This window comes from Strix uralensis, chromosome 3, assembly GCF_047716275.1.
Source record: "Strix uralensis isolate ZFMK-TIS-50842 chromosome 3, bStrUra1, whole genome shotgun sequence".
In the NCBI taxonomy this organism is placed as follows: domain Eukaryota; kingdom Metazoa; phylum Chordata; class Aves; order Strigiformes; family Strigidae; genus Strix; species Strix uralensis.
Window position 1 is genome coordinate 109,544,731 of NC_133974.1, and position 22,111 is coordinate 109,566,841.

Sequence of the window (22,111 nt, forward strand, 5' to 3'; positions counted from 1 at the left end):
CCATTAGCCTCTGTAGGACCTGATGCTTTTGGCTGTTTTAGAGATCAGGCCACGTGTTTAGAAACTGGACATCAGAATTAGAAATCCTGACCCTTGATTCCTCTCTTGTGTTACAGCAGTATAGGTCAGAGTTGCCAAAAGTAGCATAAATGAGATCAAGATCAAAACCTCTGACTAGATTAAAAATGCTGACAGAAGCTGAGAGCTGTCAGGTAATTATCATTTACCTTCACTCTCTGTGGCTATTAATACAAGCAGCAATCACTTCAATGCAAGTACATTCACACACAGAGCAACTTACAGCAAGAAGATGGAGTTGCGGGCCACATCAATTCTTGTTGTCTAGATCTTCGGCCCTGGCAGTCAACGTAAACCCCTACGCTGCTAAAACACAGCAGGTATTCTTTATTTGAGATTTCGACTGCACAGATGGCATCAGTTGGCTGCTGTGAGATAAATGATAGTGTGTGGTCATCTGGATGGAGCAGACTGTATGGGCTGCCTTCTCCATGAAGGGGATATTTTAAGAAACCTGACTGGTAGCCCACACAAAGACGGTCACTGAAGATTGACATCCACTGGACATTCCCCTGGACTTGGATCTCCTTGATCTTTTTGTGACGTGTCTTACTCTGATTTAGTTCATAACAGAGGACCTGCCTTTTCATAGCTACACACAGGCAGGTAAGAGCTCCGTGGCGTACATGTCCAGAAACTATCGACTGACAGCCTTTTGTCTCTGCCAGTTTATAGAACTCAGTCTCCCTTCCATCCAGAGCAGCCATAGGGAAGAGCCGCACGTGACGGTTTCGTCCTGAGATTACTGCAATGAGCTGTTCATTTGGGATAAGCTCAATCTGATGAACCTTCTTATTGTCACCAACACGGATAATCTCTAAAAAAAAAAAAAAAACCCATATCAAAGTAAATAATGTTGAAGTGTGAATTGATTATAACATATGTATTTGTAAAGATACACTATGAAGGAAACCCAAGAAATCCCCTTTATTACTTCCCTGCAGTATTAAAAAGTACAGAATCAAAACTTGTATTTGAATAATACCAGATGTGGCGATGCTGGATAGACCTTTGGCCTTCCCTCATCAGAAGAAGGGAGGAGCAAATCCGACGCAGTAACAAATTATTTCAGTATTCACTTCAAAAACAGTTTATAGCCACAAAACTACCAAATAAAGAAAAACCCTCAAAGAACTGAAACATACAATTAAACATGTTGGTTGTCGAATTAGCTTGGGCATCTCTCATTACATTTCCTTACAATACTTCTAGAACCAAGGAGGAGGTTACAGAAAGGATCAAGCCAAGCTCTTTACTGAGGTGCACAGCAGGAGAAGAGGAGACAATAGTCACAAATTGAAATGAGGGAGGTTCCTACTGGATATACAAAGAAAATGTTTCATTGTGAGAATAACTTGCAACAGGAAGCCTAGACAGATTGTGGAACCTCCGTACTTGGGGATTTTCAAGACCCGACAGGACAAAGTCCTGAGCAACCTGGTCTGAATTCAGTATTGAGCCTGCTTCAAACAAGAGAAGAAAACCTTCAACTGCATTTCAGGTGCTGGATCTTTGTTACTGGAAAGGATACCCAAAACAGAAAGCACACAGAACACCTTCTTGATTATCACCTCTCACATGGGGTTGTCCAGCTGATAATGCAGTAAATTGAGAAAAATGAAACCAGAGGATATTGAGTGAGAAAAAAGGTTACAAAGTCACTTTCTGATTATTTAATATTAGGGAAATTATTAGCAGTTCCTAATCTCTTACCGTCTTTGGTGACATGCACAACAAATAACCCTTCTTCATTCCCCAGAGCTACTCTTTCATGGTCTAAGATATTAAGAAAAAAAAAAAAAGGTTATTTTTCTTTGGAAATACTTCATCAACAGTAGTGATAATTCTGATTAACAGAGACAGTTTTTTAATATCTTGAAATAAACAAATAGAAAGCCACACCCAACACATTCATGTGACAAAAAACCATTGGTAACCTCCCAGACTTTCAAACTTCTGAAAAAATAAGTCTTTTCCCATGTCTCCTGTTAAAAGAATTAACATCAAGAAACATAATTTTTAACAAACCATTTGGAGCACTTAAGTGTACTACCGCCTTTGAAATAACTATATCATATTTAGATAATTTAAATAATCAGAGTTTAACATATTTTACGCAGTATCATTTAAATTTACTACATTCATTCTCTGTTTTTACATTTTCTCTCTGGTCCCACAAGCAGATTTTGTAAAGTCAGTGATTTACATCTATTCTATAGTGCTAATTTTGCCCAGTTAAGGAACTATGTTTACAGAGTAACAAAAAAAGTAGTGTACAATTCTCAGTCAAAATTATTCATAATTATGAATATGTGTGAATTGGGGGAATATTCTTAAAGATCTGACAAAAGTACTGGGTAGTGAATTGCACTTCTCTCAAAAAAGATACATACTTCCATATGGGATAAAACCACCACATATTACTCTCTATTCAGTAGATAAGGTCATTTAACACCTTTTCCTCCCCGCCCCCCCCAGCCATGCTTTTAGCATACCCATTTTTCTTAGAGCTTTCTTCTTATTCATTTCATACCTATGATTGCTGCTGACTGTGTTGTTTTGATGAGGGGTAAGGTGCTGTCATAAGCTTCTTTGGGAACATAGACTGAGCGATCTTTGAGTTTGTTCTTCTTCAAGATCCTATGCAATTCATTCAGCACTCCTACCCACTTGCTTTTTTCATTCTCACCGTCTGCTAGAATCAGGATTGAACACTTATTACTGGATGCAGAGAGCTGCGAAGCTGTAACCTGGAAAATTTTAAAATACGTATTTTAAGTCATAAATGCTAAAAAATTTCATCATGATCTTTTTTACAAGGGTATCAGAAGCCTGTAAGTGCCCTTTTAATTAGTTGTCTGAACTAAGACTGCAAAAATTTATCCTTAGTTAACAGAAAAAACTCTATCTGAATCAAAAACCCACAGCAGAAAAACCTGTGGATGTGAATAACTCAAACAACAGAGGAAACTTTGACTTTATTCTAAATGCATTTGTATTTATTCTGTAATTCAGAAATGTCTGCCCTAAATAAGGTAGTCAATTGTTTCCCACAGCAATTTTATAATGAAAAGCATTTCTTACAAAATGTTCTGTATTGTTTTTAAGACCAATAGTTTTTGTTAATAAAACAAAATAGGTACCAATAGGTCCCAAATAATTTAACAAAATACCAACCAATAGGTATGGTCTTTATGGAGAATGACTTATGGTCCTTTTCACATATTTGGTACAGCTACTATAGATAAAAATGAAAGCCCCTTTTGTAGGTTATCTCCTCTCAGCATGCAGAGTGATGTACAGTCTGAAGGCCCCAAAACCAAGGAGTGAAATACAATGGTATAGTAAAGAAATGATAGGGGAATTAATAAAACACCAAATATATTTCACTGAGGTCAAAGCTTCAATAGAGTATCTAGTAAAAATAAGAATAATATTAGAAAAAGCCAATGATGCCAAAATCCTGATACCAGATACTAGACATAAATTTTGATGAGTATTTTACACTAGATTTCCATACTGACTACATGATGAATGGGAGTTTTCAGAAATCCAATGCATACATACAGAGAACATACATAAAGTCAAAGCTTCAGAAATAACACAATAAATTAAATTGAGAAGCAGAAGGCAACTTTAGGAAATGAAAATGTAGAAGGTCATGAAGAACAGAAGAATTCCAAATGACTAACAGGAGGTTGAGAAAGGTATGCCTTGTCGCGAAGATTAAAAAAATAAAACCCACATAAAGGGGGGAGATGAGAGCTTGTCTAAATGTACCTGTGCCATTTTTACCACAACAAAGATATATGTACAGATCCTTATGCGTTGCTGCTGCTGCCATGGATACCACATGGCCAGAACTTGCAAAGGAAGGGAAATAAAATACTAGCAAGCTGTCAGTGAATGCACACTGTACATCACACTGTGAAACCCTGTACTTCTGGGTTACTAGGTTCAAGACATAATACTTACCCGAAAGATACAGGGGATATCTTTTCGATTTGCATGGATGACATCTGAGGCCAAGACAGAACTCACTGAGAATTCTTCATCCCTTATGGAGACCACAAACACAATTGGAAAAGAGTTAAAAAGTAAAATCTGTATGTTTACTTTCTACTTATGTTTCCATAGTACCAGTAGCCTTGTCTTGTGAAGGACACAATAAGACAGTACTGCTATTTAATTTTTAAAATTATCCTTTCTCCTTTATCTGCAGATGAAACTCACAAATGCAATGTTGCATAATTAGTTCCTGGTAAATGGTGATGTAGATAACTCTATTCAGAGTATCTGTTTTTCATCTGTTTAAAATAAAACCTTTTAAAAAAAATAAAAATAATCAAACTTAAAAAATAAGCCCAGACCCAGAACACCTCTCCAACTCTTTCATAAAAGTCCAAACTCACTAGAAGCTATAACCTACAGCAGTTTGAGATTTTCTGGATAAACTAACCTAGTTCAGAGATGAGCTTTATTTAGTTGGTATGTTAAATGTTCTCAACCTTCAGTGAAGTCAATAGTATTTCAGTAATATTGAAGACAGTGGGAACAAACTATTTAGCCCTTCTGAATCAAAAATTGTATTAATTGTATCCTGTAACGAAGTTTTATCTGTCTTTCAAAACTCTATTCAACCCCAAAATAATGTCTTTTTCTTCTTTATTTATTCCAGATCCTCTACACAGCTGAAGAGATGCATTTTGGCACATGATGTAGTAATGGAAGTTTAAATTGCCACAGATGAACACACAACTATAGTTCAGGCTAACTGCAAGCACTGCTTTTTCCTGGAAAATTAGAGGCTCTCAACACGGATTACAGTGTTTCAATGAGGCTCTGGGGCTTGCTTACTGATTACACAAAAAGGAAAAGCAGGAAAAAACCTCCCAGTGCCTCTGAAAACCTCCCACTCAGCACCGAACAGCTTACCTCATGTCTATGACCTGACTCACTACCACGCTGGGCTGGGATGCTTTTCCTTCTGCTACATCATATAGGAAGAGTTTAAAATCACAGATCACTGCCAGCGCTCTCTGCCAACCTTTCTTTACTCCAGCTGGTTTTGGTACCTTTAGCAAAATAAATTCTCATCAACTCTCTGTAAGTTTGGATGCATTCAAAAATCAAACAGACAGTATAAAAATTAATTCTCTCATCTAGGATGGAAAGCTTTTATTCAGCGACAACGTTAAGAAACATAAGCAACAGCACAGGTGCAGCAAGGCCATCAAACACAGCCACACAGACACCACAATATATTGTGTTAAAAGGTCATAGCACCACAGGTTGGTTCTTCTTATTTCACAAACTCATTCAAAGCTATATTAACACATACAGAGAAAGAAACCCATCTCTAGTTGGTAAAAATTATGTCAAGTGATTTTTTGAGTATTTATGTACAAGTATCCACATCAATGACCCCAGATAGTACTAGCATCAAGAGAAAGACTCAAAAACTCACAGGCCCTGGAAGATGGTCTGATCTCTAGAGATGGACTATACAAGACCAACTCAAAGCACAATGGCTGACAGAGATAGAGAGAGAATTACTGTTGAAAATGTTAAGAGTTACTTCGTGAAAATTTAGGTCTTAGTTTCCAAACTGTCACCTGAAGGCATAATAGAATCCATCCCCTGCAATGCCCCAATTAGAGTTTAATTCCAGCTCTGGAAAACAACAAATTTAATGTAAGTGCCCAAAATGCAGCTACCTGATACTTACTCGGACATGTCCTTCATAAGCTGTTCCTATGCCTTTCTGCGGATCTATTCCCAAAGGTCCCTTAGTCTGTTCGGGAGGGATTGGACACACTGCAGGAGCCTTGTCTGCACAGGTCACGTGGCAAGAGAATCCACATACTTGTGAGGAAGAGAAGAAACAAAAAGATTCGATGGTTATTTCTTGTGCAATGCAAAAGCTACGATAATGGCGATGACATTTATAAAGGAATCCTTTTTTTTGACAGCAACTGAATAGTTTCACTGAACTTTGCTACACTGAGACAGAAATATATGTCTGTGCACAGTAGCAGTTCATACTTTTATCTGCTCTAAATTCTAATTTTCACATTTTCAGAGGTGTATGGATACACGGTCTGGTTTCATCCAGGTAAAAGCAAGCCTAATCAGAAGCTTATGCTAAAATAATCTGTATGATTTCCTCTAGGCCCAACTCTACTAGTAAACAAAAAGCTGAAAGCTCCTCTAAATTATGAGTGTCATTCTGTGTACATACAAACCTAGAATAAATTAGTCCTGGAAAGAAGCAAAATTAGTACTGAATAGCAAAGCTGTCTTACATTTTGCCCTGAGTCAGAAAGCAAAGCTGCTGTCAGCATACCTGACCACTGACTGTGGCTCCTTGTTGCTGTTTTAAGTAAACTGAACTAATCTCTTGTACCACCAACTGGAGTTAAGTATGCCCTCAGATAACTAGGTAATCTGTTACATACTATGTTCAAAGCGGTTGGCTTCTACTGTTAAAAGACTGAAGCATGAGAACATATTGTTATTCAAAGTACAAACAGAAGACTCCTGCGTTATCACACTACAACATTTACTGTGCAGTTTGCATTTATAAGAGCTTCAGTTCACACTTCCTGCTTTCACAAGTGCTTACCTTCACAAGTACAGCCCTGTCGTATTAAACCAACCATCAGAGATGTGCACTGATTGCATTTTGTTGGTGTATTAAATGATTTCACTACAAACTGGTGGGCTTTAGGCTGTGAAACAAGCAGACAAGGATGTTAATACCTGCAACGCTTCTGAAGAACAGTTGGGTTTTTTCACAGACATAAGAGTGCAGAGGTACGTTTAAAACAGTAGCTTATTTGTGTTTGCTGAAATAAGATCTGAGCTCCTAACACATGGGCTGAAAAAAAGTTCCTTATCAGTGCTCGGTATTGATAATTTAAACCATCCTCTGTAAACAAAACCAGGGAAACTGGACCTTGTCTCAGAACATGAGTTTGCTTCCACTGCAGATAGGAAAGTTGCCAAAATTATTCCATTACACTCTAGAAGTTGAACACACATGGGTATGTGCTTGGTGGGCACCTGGCAGCCAGCCAAGGTCAACCCACCACAGTATTTTCTAAACTGCAAATGGAGTGCTCCTCTGGAAGGAGCGTTGCCTTAGTTCAAAGAAAAATATCAGACTTCTTCAAAATTGTAATTTTTATGCCAGAAAGCACGACACAGTTCAGTTTTATGTTGTCAGGCACAGGCAACTTCAAAACACCCAATTTAAAAGCAAGAGCATAGATGAAGTTGATTTTGAAAAGGCTTCTCTTCTTGGTAGTTTTTGGGAACACAGACTACATGAATAAGTGTTTTAATTCTCTCTCTTCCGTCAAGGATGGCAGTGCTTGATGCTATGACACCAGGGCTATATGTCTATGTAATGTGGCACTATGATTCATAAAAGGCCTTATATAAAATCCAGGAAGCTGCTTTGCTTGTCTAAAAATATTCCCAGCAAAGTAACAACTGGTAGGTGGAGAAAGAATACAGCAGAGGGTGAACACAAAGGCTGTCCAAACAACCTGGATAATATATGTGATCTGAAATAAGACAATTTTGCAGACTACTTTAATGAGTAGGTATATTAAAATTTTACTCACTTTCCTGTTTTTCACAGCATAAGATATCATAGCTGAGGGCTCAAACGTCATCCATATTTAATGATAGTTTTACTGTTACAATGGAAGCTTTCTGCCTACAGATGCATGTCTTCTTTGGCAACTTGCAGGGTAACAATACTGAGCTTTAAAAACTGATGCAATCATAAAGTAAGAAGGTTCTTTAGGGAACATAACAAATTAGAAAGCCAATCTTTACTGAGCAAAATATTTGCAAAAATGAAATTATGTGCACAATAAAATGCTTCACATAATTCCAAGAGCACTTACAGTAATTTTTCAATACTAATTGTAATTTTAATTGATCTACCAAGATGTTGCCAACAGAACACTGTCTGCTCAAACTTTTTAGCCTTCCTTTACACAAATGAAGTCTTTTGCTATTTTGCAAATTATCAAAGCAGAGAAACAGATCTGTTAGAAAGACTGACTTCATTGATTCGTTGCAGAAAAAACATCATTTTTTAAAATACACAGAAGATTCCTAAGCCATCAAGGCACTTCTGAAACTTTTATGAAAAAATTTTTCCTTTAATAGCTTGTATCTTATGCCTCATTTGCTTGAATATACACAATACCATGGTAAATTAGCATGCACTGACTTGACTTATTTGGCCAACAGCAAAATAATTTCAACAACTGATGTAAAATCAGTATTTATGCAAGTAAAAAGCCAGAAGACAGAAAAACTGGAATTCCTCTCCCAGCCTCTCCCAGTGCTGCAGTGCTCACTGCAGTGCTCACTCTACATTGCTTACAAAAAATGCAAAGCTACCGTTTCATTTTAGGCTTACTCTTTGTCTTTTCTCAAAAATAAGCATCTAATTAGCACACAGATGTGCTAATCTGAGACTAGCCCACAGTGACATCAGTTTTATTGTATGCAGAGGACAGAGGTAGGTTGGTCAGACACATGCTGGAAAACAGACTCCTTCTAGGAAGTCTCTTTTCCTTTCTTCATGTTCTGGTTCATCTATATCTTTCCAATGTTCAAACTACTGTTTTTCCTATAATCAAATGCCTGTGTGCTGCTACCGTGGCATGCCTGGTACAACCTGTCACACCACATAATGTAAGAATGAGGGGTTTTAAATTTCAGAAAGCAACCAGCTTGCACATAAACAACACTTCTAGGCAGTTCTGGTAAGATTACTGTGATAAATAGCTCTCCTGAAGCTGTTGCCCAGGAGTGTTATTTTCCCCCTTACTATATAGAAAGCGTGAACGCTTGACTGAGTACCTTTGGTGCAGAGAGTCCTGATCCAATATATGCTGTCCTCATGGTTGGTGTGTGAATTGAACGGGGAGGATGATCTGTAACCTGAACATAGTCCCCAAAGGATCAGTAAGACATCAAACACACACTCTCAAAGATAGCTTGAATAAAAGAAGACCACCACAATGTCCCATCCACCCCATCCCCATACAAGCAATAAAACCGAACTGATTAACACAAGAAAGAAGTCAGAAAACTAAATCTTCTCAGCAAAATTATGCGTAAGATTCATCTCCTAAATGTCAAAAATAACTTCATATTATCTTAAACATTTGACTGAATCTTTTCTAATGTAAAATAAACAGACAGTTAATATTTTTAACAGGAAAAAGGAATACGTTACTACAGTTGCAGAGCCCAGCTAATAATATTTCGTATTGACAAGACTTTCAGCAGGACTCCAAAGTATGCTCTTACAAACTATAGTGTAACATTAACTTTGTGACAACATTTCTTAAATATTCATGACTGAGGATACCTTAGGAAGAAAGACTGTATCTAATAATTGATTCAACATAGTTCCCATACCTGATCAATTAACCGTATGTGAAAGGAAATGCAACATTCCCCAAAACTCAAAATACAGTTCACTACTACTGCAGAAGGCTATAACAAGGTCCTAAATAGTCTCGCTGCAGCAGAGTGAGTTTCATTCTAAACTAAAGTATTTGCAATAGCCATTTTTATATGAGTGAAACTGTTACTCCTAAAAAAAAAAGACAAAAATTTGTCAACACTGAAGTACCTCGATTGGTTCAATCTCACTAGCTGTAGAAGGAGACCTTGATCTTGAATGGAGGTGAGACTTGCTATCTTCATCCCGTGATGGAGTATTAGACAATGTAAAATTCTCAACTGAATCAATCTAGAACAATTCAAGAGAAGAAAACACAACCAAAAAAAAAAAAATCAAAAGACATCATTACAAAATAATTCCTAACTCTTACCAAAATAAGATAGGAGAGCAGTAGAATTCCTAAGAGAGAACTGAGAGGATAAAAATTCAGTTTTAAGCAACTTCCTAATTAAAGTACAAAAATGCAATGAAAATTATTGAATATGAACATGTCAAGGCTTCTGCTGAAAGGTGAGCACATGCATAAGAGCTGCTAGTTCAGGGGCCTGATAAACACTTGAAGAGACTTGTAATTCAGCATTTTAAAAGGGGGAGTATTTTCTAAACACCACTGGTAGTAGAGATTTGTTAGAAGTGAATTCCCATATAGCCCATGTAAATCTGCAAACATATTTAGGAGAAAAGGCAGAGCAAACAATGTATTTCCTGAGGTTAATTATATTCACAGAGAATTGAGGGCGTTTTTTTGTACACCATTTGAACTGCAAAAACATCCTTACCAGGAATACAGTTTCTTCAGGGGAATATTTTCCTAGTCCCTGATATACAATGAAATTAAGCCCAACACAGAACTACACTGAACATCAAGGCATATAGGTACAACCAGGTATCTTGGATAACAAGTCATCTTTTGTCAATGCAACTGAAAAATCAGAGAATGCAGGATTCTTCCCTGAAAACAAGACATCTCCACATCAAAGTTTTCTATGTAAATTTATACATTTTTTTTTTTAAAATTATAGCAAGATGAGGATGCTTTTCTCAACTAATAAAACTAAAAGTTGGAGCCTACAGAAGTCTCCATTGTATGCCTGGCTTCTCTGGAGCAATGCTATCATCAGTTCCCCATTGCTAAGGATTTGGCTAGCTTGCACACAAACTAAAATATGCAGCAACATTTACAGAAAGCATTTGAACATTCCAGTGTTTTTTATCTCATTTGCCATTGACATCATACTAAGAATTCCACAACTTCACTGCTTTTTAGGAATAAAATGTATTGCCAAGCCAATCTTATACATGCATATACAGTCCTGTTCTCCAGAAACTCAGTCATGGTAGCGAACAGGTGTAGTTGCTGTTTTTTCTTTCTCTCTCTTTTTTTTTTTTTTTTTAATAGTAGTGACTTAAGTTTGATGGCTTCTAGTTTTATCATAGCCTTGAAAAAAAAAAATTATCTGGTGCAGAATGCTCATCAGCTTAATCAATTTAGGCATATTAAGATGCCTGCAAGTATTTCTGAAATGAAACCAGGAAATTCTCACACTGGGATACACCTGTTTTCTACACATAGATCATGTGTTTCAAGCATTGAGGCAAAAATTAGCAGTAAAGCAAACATTTTGTGCTCAGATTTATCAGAAGCAAGTAATAATTGGAGGCTTTATCCCGTATTAGAAACATTGATGCCTTTAAGTAGTAAATCCCCAGACACATAACGCTGTTTCAATTATTTTAAACTTTTTATCGAGTCTACAAACATGTGATAACTTGTAGTCCACCCAAAGACTGTTTAACCTTGAACAATTTTACCTTCTTAAAAGAGTTATTAAAAAAAAAAAAAAAAAGCCCAATGAGTAACTACCGGGGAATTTTTTGTAGCAAGAAACAGACACTCCTTTTCTTCTGCAAGTTAAACTCAGAGATCTAATCCATCATTTCATAAATGTTTCCAGATACTCCAAAGGCTTTCCCTTTCAAAGTAGCATCTGCATACCAAAGAATTTTCATGGTGTCTCTTAAAAAAAAATTAGTACAAGCATGATATGAATGATGAAACTTTTCTGGAATGTGCTACAAAGCCTTTGTGGTTAAAGACAACTACTGAACCAGTAACAAATGTATTTTTACTTTACTTATGAACATAAAAAGTCCACAAAACACACAGAACCTGATCTACTCTTACAGAATTTGAAGGGAATTTAACTACCACCTTTACTGCAGAAACAGGGCCTTAAGCTGCATTGCTGCAGTAATCTGCAGGTTTCTTGCTTTAATGAGAAGTACAAAAGCAACCTGACTCACTATGGCCAAAATCTTATGTGGACCATATTAACACCATCAAAATTAGTTTTAAATTAATCCACTGGATTATCAAAAGCATAATTTCAATATTTCCTACCAAATTGTAATAGCCTTGTCATCTTCCACAGGACTGCGCTCAGTCGTCTACATGGTGCCACCTGTGTAGGTCTGAGCCAAAGCTGGCCAGTGTATAAGCACATCTTGAGGAGAGATGAACTTCTGAACTGAAGCCACAGCCGACAGAAACACGCAGTTACTGTAAGCTTGCCTGACACTGAGTGGTGTGCTTTGAACTGCATAGTCCTAATAGGTCATTATTAGAGCTGTTGGGTGTTATTGCTTATGTATTGAATATTCAATATAAATGCTTTGTATGCTTTCCTACTCCTATCTTTGTATGTGTATGAAAGAAACAAAAGTGGCAGCATGAGTTTAAAATGGACATAGCATACCCGGTACGAATTCAGTCTGACAAAGCCTTGATAACACCATGTTTAAAAATCCCCCTTGATTTTTGAAACACCACTGAGCTTTCCAGCTTAACAGACTACAACACAATTAACTCTGTTTTCCTTGTATGATTTTTTTCCTGACTTCCTTGATGCTCCAATTTACTCAATGGTCCACTTCCCATTTATTTATCTCTGTACTGTGATATTTTCTATCATTTGCTATGACATGTCTCCCAAATGCCAAACTTCTGCCTCCTACAGGCAATTCCCCTAACTCAACACATGCCCTCTGCTAAGGGCAAGGAAACAAACAGGCCCTCATTTGACACTTGCTCATCTTTCCAACCTGCATCTACCTGAACAGCTTTTGCAAAGAACTTTCATATTGAAATGAGAAAACACCCGAAGCATCTTCTGCAGTTACTGTGATATTCTGCTCACAGGATTACCAAATGCAATACTCCAAAAGCTTTTAGCTCACAGCTGTAAAACAACAAAAAGCGCAGCAGCAGCAAACGGTAGCAGCAGCACAAGACATGCAGTGAGGTAAATACACAATCCATACATTAAACAAAGGCATGTACAACAGGCAAAAAATAAAGGGCCACATAGAGTAAGACAGCCTCTTACACGTCTGCCTTTGTTAGCTGGAATACAGGAAGGAGAGCGCTTTAACAAAGAAAGGAGAATATGTTACAAAACCGCACAGTGTCACACACATCAGCTCAGAATTCGTTACTCGGTATCTCCAGACGTAGTGTTTAGACACACACAGACATGTTCGTTTTTACAAGTATTCTGAAAACAAGATATTCTGGAGCAACAAGAGGAAAGAAACATCAAAAAAAAAAGGGAACAGTTATTTTAAAGTCTATAGTTTTACGCGGGACAACAGCAGTGAAACTGCAGACTATGTCACACTAATAATTTGCAGTTAGCATCTCTGTACTTTGAACAACATGAATAAAGCAATCGCTTGGAGGCGCAATATGTCCAATTGAAAGCATCACTAAGAACCAGAATTATTCTAAACTTAATTATGAATGTGCAGGTAGAGTCAGGGCTCTGACCACACACTATGTCTTATTCAGTTTAATAATAAGAATTCAGGACATGATTTATTCTGTGGTTATTTACACAGTTCACATTTGTTGAGACTAACCAAAGCCCATGGGAACTGTACGTGAGGACAGATTGCAGGAGGATTTAAGATATCTATTTTTAACTCATAATGTGTCGATAATGGGAAAAATAACATTTTCTATCAAGTGGGGAAAATAAATTTGTCACGGGAAAATGGGATTCCATTTTACTGTTATTAAATAATCACAACTTCATCTTTAAATAAAACAAGTTGATTGCTTCTAGTAGCTAGTGAGATACACAAAGATCCACCTGGAAAAAAAATAAAACCCAACACCACTTCCATTATCACACTTTTAGTGAAGGCAGGAGACTTAACACCTAGACAACATTACTGAGAGACAGCCTGCAACACACAGGAGAAACCACGGCAAAGATTTAGAGATTAGTGTATTAGAGTCACTGGGGGTTACTTCTCTCCCCACCAAAATCAGAAACCAGGGAGAGCAAAACCCATTCCTACTCCCCTTTGCACCCTTCCATGCGTACAAGAGATACAAGGATTGTTTCTGAACACAGGGACTTTTGCAGCTATGAGGATTTAGGCACCAGTTCTGCCAACCTGACCAAGTATCTTTTCAAGGAGGAACAGCTGGAACCAACAGTGACTGCTACTCATCTGAATAGTGAGTTACCACTTTTCTTGCTCAGCATCTGCAGGCTACAAAGGCAGCAGGACATCTATTTTTACTTCTCTCCAGCAGAAATTGCAAAACTACCATTTTCCTCATTGAAAAAATTAGAATTAACTCCAGTCATTCACAGAGTCCTATAAACAATTACGTTATTTGTATGGCAGATGCACAAGACATACCCACCCTAGTAAACTCCAAATGTAATCAGTGGGCCAAACTCAGTGCTGCTTACACATCTATACGTTAAATAGACTTCAGAGGTCTTGCAAGGACTGCTATATAACTGCAACTGCATATTATTTTTACACTCTCTGTCATTTCTTTACGAAGCACAGAGGCTGAAGAAACAATACAGGCCATTAGTAATATTTACTTTGGGCTCTTGATTACAAGAGAGGCTTTCCTACAACCCATGCAATATTGCAACACTGCATGAGTCTGACCTGAGGACTTCCAATTCTTGGTCTTAACATAAAGAACCCGCATATTTCTCATGTTTGACTGAGCATAGATTAATTCTTCTTGAAATGCTGCAAGAAACACTGCCCTTCAAAGTAACTACTGTCAAAAAGAGACATTGTAAAGGGAATGGAGGTCACATCCAGTGGGGAATGATTTTTAATACTCTTATTTTCACTTAAGTCCACCTAATACACTGATATCAAACCAACTCAATGAGTTAAAACATTAAAAAAAAATTTTGTTAATTCATAGCCTATTTATTACGAATCTCTCTATGAATGAATCAAGTAATTGTCCAGTAAATGAAAGATATAGAACTGACTTTAAGCACAACTTAATTATACCACCTTTTGCCTACTAACGTGGGCATCAGCTTTATTTCTCTTTCTAATAAAGACAGGTAGTTCAAGAAGTCTTGAACTGCAAGGTACTCTTCCTATCTTCGAACAGTCAATTCTCTTCTTTTGCAGCTTTGCCAGATGAGAAAGAATTCTGCTCTGGTGTTAAAGACATTAGCCCCTGGCCAGTCCAGTCCAGAGATGTACTCTTGCCCAATGCCACTGAGTAAAAAACACTCCTGTTGGACTCAGATTAAAGACATAACAGGGGAAGTTTGACTCTGCGTGTAGTAAGTCATCCACATGCAACAATGTACACGTTAATATGTGGAGTTTTACCTAAGACTAAAAGATGGTTATCTGAAAAGATTTGATCTGGGTGGACCAATCAAGAAGAATGCCTTAAAAGATATACGGCAAGAGATGAAAATTATTCACTTGCATAGATTAAAAAAAAAAAGTGATTTTATCAAAATGCCTGTGAAAAAAATATGGTGTTGTCTTTACAAAAAACCCCACAAAACCAAACCATAAACGCAGAATAAAGTACTGATGTCCTCTAAAACTACCCAAATAGCAACCACGAAAACTTTACTGTCCTAAGTTTCCCCTTGCAAAATACAACATTATCAGCTACTCTGACACATATGTACTTGATTTATCTTTTAACAGGTTTTAGGAGAGAGTATTAGATATTTTTAAAGACAACTTTCTATGAAAGAAGCTGCTGATACAAATGAAGTATTCCTAATACTCAGGCAACATAGAGAACACTTGTTAAATCCAGATAAAGGATATAAATATTATTCATTTATTGTAGATTTAACATGACAGGAAACTGTACTCTCATTTTTTTTGTGTAAGAAAGTTCCAACAATATCAGTAAGACAAAGTTTTCTATATGCTATACAAAAATGCAGGCAAACACCTTCTACTACGGTACCACAGACATACCTTCGCATTTTGTCTAAGGTATACACCCGATTTACAGGGAAAAAAAAAAGTATCTAGAAGAAAAGCATTCTTTCAGAGTTTGTGAAAGGAAATGCGATCAGTAGAACAGCCCCATATACGATACCCTCTTTGTTACACCCTTCACAGCAGACATTTCTAGAATAAAATGAATTATATCACGTTTTAATGCAAATAGGATTATGCTGTTTTAAATACACACGTATAAATGTGTGTGTGTGTATACACATATCACACACAGATGTGGACACACCATACACCTACAGAGCTGTAATGGATGGTTCTCTACCATGTATGCACAGTATATACTTTGAATTTTAAAAGCTTATTTACTTTTATGTGCCTACTACATCAGTCTGGAAAAAATATAATGCAGTCAGTTTTCAGCTTTTAACTCAATTCCCTTAGCATGCAATTAACTAGGGTAAATATTTAAACACTGTCCTGACAGAAAGCCAGCATCTCAAATGGCAGTAAAATGTAGTAAGTTCATTTCAGTTATAATGAAAATTACTTCTTACAATATAGGCTAAAAAAGAGACAGTATTTTATTTGAGCAAACAGAAATTGATGGTATTCAAGGAAAACATTTTCACTGAAGTGATCAGAAAACTTTTGGAAACAACTAATGATAATGTAATAATATGAAGCAACAGAACTAAATGAAATAAATGTGTCAGTGATTTTGGAACCATTTTCCGCAGGCCATATCAGTAGGTAATGCCCCAAAACAGCTTCTCCCCATTAGAAAAACTGTTTGCAATTAAGAATTCTTCACCTGCACCTGAAGAAAAACACTTTAAAACTGAACATCTATCTATATAAATAGGTATAAGTATGTTACTACAGAAATATTGTGTTCTCCACTGCACTTGCAGATTTTTTTGACTGCATTAATGCTTGAATATTCTAAATCAATCAACTGATCTCTGTTATTGAGGGATTTACTGGTTTGAAAGTCAAAGACTTACGTCATCCATAAAATCAATCAATGAGGATGAAGAGGAGGAAAAGGAATCCTATTTAATGAAAACAGCAGTAAAAAAAAGAGAGAGAGAAAGAGATGGATGAAGAAAACTGTTCAGTAAAAATAAAAGTGCAAAAATAAAGAACTGTAAATAACTAGTCCCAGTAAGTTACCTCAGTAAATTTTCATTGTCTTTCATAGACAATTAATCAATAAACTACCTGCATAAAACCCAATGTTTTTCCAGCATTCACTCAATAAATATTTCTACATCCCAACAAGATTTTTATATTGAAAGTAACTTATAAGATAAATGATTAAAAAGCAAATTAAAAATTGGTATTAATTGTGAGGACTTGAAGAGAGAACAATGAATTAATGAATAGATGATGAAAAGAAAGTAGATTTTGGAACATCAATAACGTCAGGGATTATGCTCTTTCATAGCTAAATGTGATGACTTTGTACGCCCATCAGGAAAAAAACAGGGGCAAATTTTAGACTAATATAAAACTAACGGTGGTGCCTTGCTCCCTCCAAATTCAGTTTGACCAATATTTCACCCCAGCTGTTCTTTTAAAAGAAAAAGGATGCATTGCTAACTGTTGATTAAAGAGAAAGAAGATACGAAATGTGTAGTACTGTTTCAATTTTTTTATTCCAGGTTTTTTACCTAAACTGCTCTTTTGTCTGAAATTGACAAAGGAATGAAACAGATTTATTTTTTAAGTATATAGGATCTGTGAATAGGAGATGAATAGTAATTGGCTGTATTTTACAGATCTGTGTAAAATGAACAGAAGATGAAAACTTAATAAATATACAGTACCAATGACTTCACGGAATACATTCAAGAATTATTTATGTATTTTCTCTCATTTTTACCAAACCACTATCAGCATTACTTAGCATTTTCCTGAAGACAAAGAAAGGCCATTTGAACAACTACCCTTTTCATGTTCACTACAAAATCAGGAAAATTTCTGCATTCAAGGTTTGAGAGAGAATTCACTAATATTACTAGTGTTCAAGAGAAGACAGCCAGCACTGTAAATGACAAACAATTCTTACATATTATTATACATGAATATAAATGGGGCAATATGATTAAAATACAGTAGCAACCTCTCAGCAAATATGCATTTATATCCATATAACAGCACGTAACAGCAGTAGTTCCACTACTAACAGAGTTAGAATAGCTGTACACTTACTTCAAATTGATCCAGAGCAGAGGTAGGCGCATTCAAAAATGCCAAGAAAGAATTCTGTGAGTCTTGGTGCTTTACACCTAGAAAACAGCAGCAGGTTTTTAAGCTACGGAAAAATGACCTTTTCATGGAGGACCTTTGCCTTGCTGAATCAGGGTCTGAGTATCCACCTGAACCACCTACATTTTTTGAAATGAGTTGTTGAGTTGTCACATTTCGTCTGTTTTCCAGAGTAAAAGACTTTTTTTAATAGACATACACCCACTAAGCAAGCAGCGTATGTTTAATTAACCTTTTCCAACCTAGAATGAGTGTGGTGTGAATTAAACATGAAAACATACTGTATGTATGTGTCTATTACGCAGAAGGCACAGGTTCCTAATGTGCTTATGTTCATTTGCAAGATGTCCTGCATGACACAGGCACACACGCCAAGGCACAGGTGTCATCCCTGCTCCAGCCACACGCTGGACAGCCTACCATGACAGGACAGCTTTAGTCAAAGGGAGCCTCCACAAAAATGTAGAGAACAGGCTGCTTGAGGAAGACACTGCATTTCTAAATAATAGGAGTTCCTTGACCCATGCTCGATGCCTCTCCGCCACCTCTCAATTTTGGATATCCAGGAGTAATACAATCCTGGGTAAAGCTTCAAATGTCTCTGTCACGCTACACCTTTACACAGTTTTCAGCCAGTAAGCAGAGCAGGAACGTTGCATCCTCTGGAACTAGAGAGGCTGAAGCATCTTGATTGTTACTTTAATTTGCTTCAACTGGTGTTTTTTTTTTTTTTCCCTTCTTCTTTTCTTTGGAGAATAATCAAGTTGCTTTGTGAGTGTTTATAAATCACAGACGTGTACAAACTCTAGCTTCCTGAACACTGTAAGTACATGATATATATATATAAACATACACACACACACACACACACTTATTATGACCAGAGCCTGCAAGACTGTGTGCATCTCAAAAGACTGATGCTATAAAAGGTCACTTATTTCTTTTAAAAAATGTCAGTGTCTTGCTCTGCCTGGCTATATCATCCTGTTTGCTCCAAATATAACCCACAGTGGACAAAGAAGTTACAAAGAACCTTTTCCTCTTCAAAATATAAATACACTGAAACCCCAGTAAAAGACTAAAAACAATTCTCAGATTACCTGCTACTTTACAGAATCATTTTTAGTAATCTTTTTCCTCACTCTCCTCAGTTTCTAGAACACATTTATAAAGAACAAAGGATTCAAGTGCTAATCTCAAGTAATCCCTTCCTAGCAATCCATTTCCACACCCAGTTACTCTACCACTGTACATGGACTACATCTGAACCCTCCGTACAATTCATGATTCAAACATCGATGTATTTCTTCTTGTAAGAGAAAACCAAGTCCAAAGATGATAAGGATTTTGGATTAAGGTGTATTTCTATCAAAATATTTGCATAGCTGTAGTAGAATCTTATTTATTTATTTCTGGCATAAAGCATAGTAACTAAATTTTCCTTGAGCAGTGTATTTTCTTTTCTTTTTTTTTTTAAAGAAAAGAATAAATATTTATCCAAAAAGAGTAAGGTTTTAAACACTGGAAAAAATACAGGGTAAAACATTATTTATAAACTCTTAACAGATTGTTTAATGCAAAGGAAGATTTCAGAAGCCAAGTAACCATGCATAATATTTATGACAGTTCAAGAAGCTATAAATGAAAGCTAAACATGACAAAGCATTATTGTCCCCAGGGAGATGCTATCAAGAGTTCCGCTCCAAGCATGCGAAAGAAGCATAATCCTGGTATCAGTGCTAAGCATCAAGACGAACAAGTACAAATTCCCTAAGTCTTATTTGCTAATCAGCACCAGTCATTTCTTAATGTTCTGTATAGATTTGTATTATTTTTACCAGTAAACCAGCACTTGGAGGCCTATATATAGGAGATGAATGTTAACTGCAATGCATTATTGATTGACATGCTGTTAGGTTGCAAAGGCTGAACAATATTTGACATCCCTACACACCAATTGTTGCCAGGGTGTTGAAAGTCCGGACTTCAGAGTTCCCTACAGAAAATTAGGTAATTCCATCTGGTCTGAAAAGTCACTTCTTCCCATGTGACTTGTAAGATAGAAATATTAGAGATATCACGGGAAGTGCAAAGAAACAGCCAAATCATTAACTAGTTCTCAATGAAAAATTTCAGAATTACCAAAAAGTCTTTTCTCCCAGCAACAACGAGAAAAAATGTTAGACGGATGCACTAGAAATCCCAGAACATACTCTTAATACCACAGCAAAGCAAACATGACCACACTGCTCACTACATGGTTACAAAGCCAACCAGCAAAGTCATCCCAGAAACAAATGAATGCTATGAATGTCTCTGCACTTGTTTACTCTCTGTGTAGACAGGGCCAAAACATTCATAGATGAAGAACACTATGAACAGTATTGAAAGTCTAAATACCATCACCCACCATAAAGGGGAAAAAAGATATAAATATGTCTATACTAACAGTTTTCCGGCAGTAAATCACCAGACACATGCCAAACAAAAATAATGCAGTTCCAACTCAAATACCACCTTAGTGGTTCAAGTGTATCAACAGAACTGAAGCGTATTACAAATATGTATTAGAAGTGCAAATGCAACTGCTGTGGGTACATCTTAACGTGTAATTGTTGTGCTCACATTTTGTATATTAAAGTCTGTTGGTACCATGTTTTCGTTGCAAGTTGACACTTAATTGATAAGATGTACCCAACAATGTGAAACATGTTATTTACTTGGATATCAGTTGCCATACCCTTTTCTGATCTAAGCTCTTCTGTCTCCTTTTTCAGCCTTTCGATGTCTGTCAGCAGTTCCATGTTCTTCTTCTCAGATTCTTGCAATTTACTTCAAAAGAATACAAACAATAAAACCTATGTAAATATTGAGAACCTATAATACAAGTAACCTTTTTTTTCCCATCTTTGCATGCTATTTAAAAATTAATGCCCATCAAACTTCATGACGTCATCAAATGCCAGAATTAATTCAGAAATCTACTGGGACCTGTTTAGCATGGTATCTTAAAAAGAACTCAAACCAGAACAAGCACTTAATTGCCCCTGTTTACCCGCTAAATAGGCTCGTATTTCCAATTTATGAGTAATTGTGTGAACTTGTATCCCGTGAGTGAGAAAAATGACCATGTGTATTTTTATGCTTAATTTTTTAATTTGTTAATTCACAGTGCCTGTGATACTTAAGACTATGTTGAACTGTTGTTCTTCTCAGTTACTTTACAGTTAGTTCCTTCGTGCTTTCTGATTCACAGCTGGATAGGTGACACTACTATGCATTTCTACCACACTTCTCATCCTTGCCTATCAAAGCAAACACTGGCTCTCCTGTTCTTAGAGGATCTACAATGCTGCCTATCATCATTTTACCTGGCCTGAAAAACACCCCAGTCAGGTGGATAAGTTATTCCCACTTTACGGATAACATACTTGAATCTCAGCTCTGTCCAGCTGCTTTCCTAAAGCTGCAAAGCAAGTCAGTACTCTGAGCTAAATTGAAGCTGGAGACCTAGAAATGGAATGTCTTCCTACTAATCCCTGCTTTAGGCGTTCACCCAACTCAGAATAAATTTTGTTATTGGGGGGGGTGGGGGGGGGAGAGAGAGGAAGGTCTGAAGAAAGAATAAGAGAATCCATAATCTTCCATAACCACATCTTATTACTGTACAAATCAGTATGCAATAATTGATTTTCGTCAACTAACCCAATGCAGCTATCAACAGAACGGAAAAGAGTAAGTTCTAAGACACAAACCCAAACTCTGCTTACATTTGAACTTGTTATCACAACTAGAAGAGATTATATTATTAAAGAGAAAGTGTCCCCCCGAAAGTCTTCAAGATTTCAAATTTTCCCAGTAAGCATCCAGCTGCTTACACAGTAAAGAGAGATGTGGTCTTTTTTTTCACTTTTGGATATAAGAAACAGGCATAGCATTCATTATCGAATTTTGACAGAGATAGTTAAAATCATGATTTGATGACAC

The 22,111-nt window shown here is 36.6% G+C and overlaps 1 protein-coding gene across 13 annotated transcripts in view; it reads right to left on the bottom strand.

Annotated features, from left to right (window-relative positions):
- CDC42BPA (CDC42 binding protein kinase alpha) overlaps positions 1-22,111 on the bottom strand; it is a 191,607-nt gene that overhangs the window by 25,533 nt on the left and 143,963 nt on the right. For 4 of the 13 annotated variants that reach the window (XM_074863873.1, XM_074863878.1, XM_074863872.1 and 1 more), the window contains 12 exons: positions 20,865-20,956; positions 18,068-18,144; positions 16,858-16,905; positions 9,749-9,868; positions 8,968-9,048; positions 6,704-6,809; positions 5,807-5,943; positions 5,014-5,153; positions 4,054-4,135; positions 2,612-2,828; positions 1,792-1,854; positions 302-895 (listed from right to left, as the gene is read on the bottom strand). In XM_074863873.1, coding sequence (XP_074719974.1) covers positions 302-895; positions 1,792-1,854; positions 2,612-2,828; positions 4,054-4,135; positions 5,014-5,153; positions 5,807-5,943; positions 6,704-6,809; positions 8,968-9,048; positions 9,749-9,868; positions 16,858-16,905; positions 18,068-18,144; positions 20,865-20,956 — 1,757 coding nt within the window. Of the gene's footprint in view, positions 1-301; positions 896-1,791; positions 1,855-2,611; positions 2,829-4,053; positions 4,136-5,013; positions 5,154-5,806; positions 5,944-6,703; positions 6,810-8,967; positions 9,049-9,748; positions 9,869-12,966; positions 13,006-16,857; positions 16,906-18,067; positions 18,145-20,864; positions 20,957-22,111 lie in introns of all 13 variants that reach the window. The other 9 variants (XM_074863875.1, XM_074863869.1, XM_074863867.1 and 6 more) reach the window with 4 other exon arrangements.